Source organism: Palaemon carinicauda, chromosome 20 (genome assembly GCF_036898095.1).
Source record: "Palaemon carinicauda isolate YSFRI2023 chromosome 20, ASM3689809v2, whole genome shotgun sequence".
Classification (NCBI taxonomy): Eukaryota; Metazoa; Arthropoda; class Malacostraca; order Decapoda; family Palaemonidae; genus Palaemon; species Palaemon carinicauda.
In genome coordinates this window covers 94,805,029-94,811,119 of record NC_090744.1, presented here as the reverse complement: position 1 = coordinate 94,811,119, position 6,091 = coordinate 94,805,029, and the positions used below count along the sequence as shown (strand labels likewise).

At 43.9% G+C, this 6,091-nt stretch overlaps 1 protein-coding gene across 3 annotated transcripts in view; it reads right to left on the bottom strand.

Annotated features, from left to right (window-relative positions):
• Nucleotides 1-4,197: 4,197 nt before the first annotated feature.
• Tbp (TATA binding protein) overlaps nucleotides 4,198-6,091 on the bottom strand; it is an 86,008-nt gene continuing 84,114 nt past the window's right edge. For all 3 annotated transcript variants that reach the window (XM_068344076.1, XM_068344075.1, XM_068344077.1), the window contains exons 6-7: nucleotides 5,765-5,859; nucleotides 4,198-4,466 (exon numbers count right to left, since the gene is read on the bottom strand). In XM_068344076.1, the coding sequence (XP_068200177.1) occupies nucleotides 4,390-4,466; nucleotides 5,765-5,859 (172 nt within the window). In that variant the 3' untranslated portion in view covers nucleotides 4,198-4,389. The remainder of the gene's footprint in view (nucleotides 4,467-5,764; nucleotides 5,860-6,091) is intronic.

Here is a 6,091-nt window from a genome sequence, read left to right as displayed (position 1 = left end):
TCAGCATGCTCATGATGCACTCTAGGGCTTGGCTTATCCTGGGGGCCGATGGAAAAGCCCGAAAACTCTGACTCTGAATTTCCATTCCCAGATACACGATGGATTGTGAGGGAATGAGTTGAGATTTTTCCAAATTGACTAATAGACCCAGGTCTCTGATAAGGTCTAAAGTCCAATGAAGATTCTCCAGACAACGACGACTCGAGGAGGCTCTCAACAGCCAGTCGTCTAGGTAGAGGGAGGCTCTGATGTTTGACAAGTGAAGGAATTTGGCTACATTCCTCATCAGAAGGGTAAAGACCATAGGAGCTGTGCTTAGGCCAAAACACAGGGCTTGGAATTGGTAGACGACCTTTCCGAAAACGAATCTTAGGAAAGGTTGGGAGTCTGGATGAATCGGAACGTGAAAATAAGCATCTTTCAAGTCCAATGAGACCATCCAGTCCTCCTGTCTGACCGCTGCTAAGACCGACTTGGTCGTCTCCATCGTGAACGTCAGCTTGGTGACATACTCGTTGAGAGCGCTGACGTCCAGCACAGGTCTCCAACCTCCTGTCTTCTTGGCCACAAGAAAGAGGCGGTTGTAGAAGCCCGGGGATTGATGGTCCCGGACTACAACCACAGCCTTCTTCTGCACAAGAAGCGACACCTCCTGGTGCAAAGCTAGCCTCTTGTCCTCCTCTTTGTAGTTGGGAGAGAGGTTGATGGGCGAAGTGGTCAGAGGTGGTTGAAGGAAGAATGGAATCCTGTAACCGAACCTCAGCCAACTGACAGACTGTGCGTCTGCACCTCTCATCTCCCAAGCTCGCCAGAAGGTCTTGAGTCTGGCTCCTACTGTCGTCTGGAGAATCGGAGAGTCAGTGTTTTCCTTTGGATGGCTTGGATCCTTTCCTGGACTTGCCTCTGTAAGAGTCTGGACGGGAGCTTCCTCGGCTGGGGGCTCTACCACGAAAGGGCGGTATGAATCTAGTCGCAGGGGTATCAGCCACTGGGGAGCGGTAAGTCTTAGGGGCTGAGGTGGAAGCCTTAGACTTACGAGCCGAAGAAGCTACAAGATCGTGCGTGTCCTTCTGTATCAAAGCAGCCGACAAATCTTTAATGAGCTCTTCGGGAAAAATGAACTTCGAAAGAGGAGCAAACAGAAGTTGTGAACGTTGGCAAGGGGTAATGCTGGCGGAAAGGAAAGAACACAGCTGTTCTCTTTTCTTCAAAACCCCTGAGACAAACAAGGACGCTAGCTCGCCCGATCCATCTCTGATGGCCTTATCCATACATGACATTAACAGCATGGCAGAATCTTTGTCCGTATGGGAGGTTTTCTTGCTGAGGGCCCCCAGGCACCAGTCGAGAAAATTAAACATTTCAAAAGCTCTAAACACTCCTTTAAGCAAGTGATCCAAGTCCGAGAAGGTCCAACACACTTTTGAGCGTCTCATAGCAGATCTTCGAGGCGAGTCTACCAGACTTGAGAAGTCAGCCTGGGCAGAGGCAGGTATTCCCAAGCCTGGTGCTTCCCCTGTGGCATCCCAAACGCTCGCTTTCGAAGTGAGCTTCGTTGGAGGGAACATGAAGGAAGTCTTGCCAAGAAGTTGCTTAGACTGCAGCCATTCCCCTAAGATCCTAAAAGCCCTCTTGGAGGATCTAGCTAGGACAAGCTTGGTATAGGAAGACTGAGCTTGTTGCACTCCCAGCGAAAACTCAGATGGTGGAGAGCGGGGTATAGCTGAGACAAAATGGTCTGGATAAACCTCCCTGAGAAGAGCCAAGACCTTGCGAAAATCAAGAGACTGTGGAGAGGGTTTGGATTCGTCCACGTCCGAAGAGGGATCAAGGTGTGCTTCCTCATCATCCGAAATCTCAACCCCAGAATGAGGCGACGGGATCGGATACGAATGCTGAACCGCAGAGTCAGAACGAGCAGGAACAACAACAGAGGTGGAAGGAGGAGGTGCAGCAAGTTCCTGTTCCTGTGGTAAGAGTGGAGCGTGAAGAGATCGAGGCTGTGCAGAACAAGGTAAAGTTCCCGCAAGCAGAGATGTCTGAGGTGCAGGATCAGGGTGCACGGGTAGAGCTCGGTGCAGCAGCTGAGCAGACTGACTCACAGGTGGAAGAGGTTGTTGTACCTCCACCGAGAGTTGCACCGCCGGTGGAGCAGCCAGGGGAGGAGGAGGAAGAGTGGAGTAATCCTCCTGATCCCAAACTGAAGGTTGCCTTAAAGAAGGCTGATGCTGAACAACACCGGGAACAGTGAACACAGAAACTGGTTCAACATCGTACGCCTGGCAGATGGAGCTGCGACTGGGTGCAGCGAGTGCAGGCGGGTGCAGCACAGGCTGAACAGGTGCAGGAGGTTGGTGCACCACCGGTGCAGGCGGGTGCAGCAAAGGCTGAACGGGTGCAGGAGGTTGGTGCACCACCGGTGCAGGCGGGTGCAGCACAGGCTGAACGGGTGCAGGAGGTTGGTGCACCACCGGTGCAGGCGGGTGCAGCACAGGCTGAACGGGTGCAGGAGATTGGTGCACCACAGGTGCAGGAGGTGCAGCACTCTCAGCACAACACTCACGCATCAGGTCCGAAAGCTGAGCTTGCATGGACTGAAGCATAGACCACTTGGGATCAGCAGAGACAGTAGCAGACTGAGGTAAAGCCATAACAGTGGTTGCACCACCGGTGCAGCTCTGTTGTACCTTACTCCTCTTGGGCGGAGTACAATCGCTAGAAGACTGAGGCGAGTCAGAGCTGAGCCAACGACTGCAACCTGGCTGAGCACTCGAGGGTTGGACTCTGCGTTTAAGCGGTCTAGAGACCTGAGACCAACGTTTCTTCCCCGAGAGAAGATCAGCGGACGAGCGGAAGACGGGCTCAATCGTCTGCAAGTGGGAGTGACGGTCTGTGGAAGACACGCCCGCAACCACTGAGGATGATTCTGTGCGCCTAACAAGGCCTGCCGAACCCTTATGCCCTTCGACATTGCTTCTCCCCTGGGCTTGGGAGCTTGCAAGAGGTCCCGGACTGGGAGAACGACTGGCTCGCACAGAAAAATCCCCACGCACCACACTGGCACTAACACTAGCACAAGGCACTGCACCGACACTAGCACTCGTCACAGCACTGGCACTAACTTCACCCACTGCACTCTTGGCCTTCAACTCTTTCACTTCGGCCATCAGAGACTTATGGTCACTTACCACTGACTCTACCTTATCGCCTAAAGCCTGAATAGCACGTAAAACCACTGACATATCAGGCGGAGGGCACACAGTAGGATCGGGGGTAGCCACTACAGGGGTAGGATCAGGAAGAGGATCATGAGATGAGGAAAATAAAGAAGAGTGAGAAGAACTCCTCCTAGCTCTAATTCTCTCTAACTTAGAAGAATACTTTAAAAGTCGGACAAAATCCAATTCCGAAAGACCGGCGCATTCCTCACATCGATTTTCTAACTGACAGGGTCTGTCCCTACAGTCAGAACAAGCGGTGTGAGGATCTACCGAGACCTTCGGAATACGTCTATTGCAAGACCTACAACGTCTATGGGAGGGGGCTTGCGAAATGTCAGACATTTTGTTTTCAAGAGAAGTCAAAGGGAGATCCAAAAAACAAGCAAAAATTCGTTAACCGTTAAACTGAATTAAATAAAAGCTATCTAGCTAATATCAGAAGGTTTCCAGTAATGCGACAGCCGTAAATCAAAGAGAATACATCACCAAATAAGCGAGAATAAACTCGAAGACCATAAGCGTATCCCAGAACGTCTAGCCGGAGGCACGACAGAGGAATAATTGAGGAGGTGTCAACAAGAAGTACTTGAGTACCTGGCCACAGGTGGCGCTGTTAGTACACCCCCTTCTAGTATTGTGATAGCTGGCGTATCCCTCCTTAGATTTCTGTCGGGCAACGGAGTTGACAGCTACATGATTATCGGGTAAGTTTAATATTGAAAAAACAAGTTTTTCCTCTGTAATATACTGTTATTAGGGTTTTTTCAGACGGTTGGAACGTATCAATTTATTTTTAGTTATTTTATATTGGAAAAATTCATCTGAGATACGAGAAAATTGAAATACAAGCTCGGTCCCAGAACGGATTAAACTCGTACCTCAAGGTATTACTGTACCAAGTAGAGCTTATATTTTCTTTATCAGCATCAAAATCATATTCAAAATACTTTCCTACCAAGTCAATGGAGATACCTAATAATGAACAGATGCTTAGGTGTTTATATTGTAAAACATAAAGGCATTTCAGAACTTATACAGTAGTAAGCCATAACTGACTGGTACTGAGAAGAGAGCCAACATGTATTATCACTGGAAACCAAAATTGTAAAGAAGAAAATGGATTCAAGTATCCCTTTTCTGTAGTACTCTGGTGGAATTTTTTCTACCATTACTGCTTCTTAAAGCTTTTTAATATTGGATAGATATTGTCAAAGGCCTCGTAAATCTGGTCTCTCACTTTTGCACCTGGAATAAGAAATGAAGAGATTTCATCACAATACTTGAAAAATAATACCTATTGTAAATTACTTAAATAATATTTACACAAAGTGTATTCAAACCCTTATATGAAGTGAACCAAACTTGCTTCTGGGTTACTGTTTAAGAACTTAGAAGAGAGGATTTTTTATAACTAAATTTATTTTTCATGGCAAAGTGTTGACCTTAGTCTCATTTAAAAGCTTAATACTTTTATTAATATAATACAAAATATAACCAATTATACCATACAATATTATGATGTGGTAAAGTTAGCCAAAAAATATTACTCTTCATAAATATTTAAAATATTCATACATAGTTTTTACACCTCAAAGCAATATCATAAGTATCTTTAAACAAGGATATGGTGTTACATGATCCCACATACACACTCCATATGTCACCCTAATGCTATTTAACATCCGAGTATCTATGATTAATTTAATTTTGTTTTAACTGATGACATCACTGGAATCTATCTCATGGGCTAAACCATAATATTCCAGAATATTGTTGGCTTCAAATTTCAAGAAATAATACCTTCAAGCTTTAAAAGTACAGTAGTATACCATACAGAACTGTACTATGTGTCTAAATTTATTTTCCTTTCCTCAATCTAAAAGTACTTTTACTGTTAATACTTTAACCCTTTTACCCCCAGGCTATTTGGAAATTTCCAACCCTTAACCCCCAGGGGGTTATTTTTTTCCCAGCACATTTTGCAGTAATTTTTTTTTAAATTGCTCTAAAAGCCTTAATTTTTGTCATAGAGAGGTCAGGTTGGTCTTATTCTCTTTGAAAATGCCTGAATTTTCTCAAAAAAATATCAAAAATATGAAAAAAAAAAAATTTATAGCATATTTTTGCAAGGACGTACCGGTACGTCCATGGGGGTAAAGAGATGGCTTTTGTGAAACGTACCAGTACGTCCTTTAGGGGTAAAAGGGTTAAAAGTACAGTACACCTTGTGTTCTTTCAATAGAAAAGAAAAAAAAAATTACAATCAGTTTATAAAACAAGTCCTGCATCTTAACTTTTCTCATGGAAAAGGAAATTAAACTTGTGAACAGTACTAGCAAGTATTAAGTTATAGCCTCCAATGATTACCCATTACTGTACATAAAATTCTGAACTATTGATTTCCTTGTAGTTGACACTGAACTGAGAATAACAGTATACTACACAAAACCATAGGTGCAAAAAAAAAAAGAAAATAAAAAAATAAATAAATAAATAAAAAAAAAAAAATAAATGAATAAATAAATATATACATACATACATACCTGTTAGTACTACTTTCCCGGAGACGAATATCAGTAATACGATACGGGGTTTCACCATTCGGTAGATCAGACCAGGAAATAGTTCAGGTTCGTAGCTGGAAAAAGCTTTTCAATTAATCTACTTACAATATAGTTATCATTACCTAATTTTACCAGGCTTGATTATATGTTACAAATGGGTAAGGATAAAAAAATTTTTAAATTGCATTTAATCAAAATAATAAAATCCATTTTTTAAATTTCATTTATAAAAGAGTATCTTCAAAAAGGTATATTTGGGGAAAAAAATAGCTATTTTTATATATAGTCTGCATAGTTGCTGGGAGT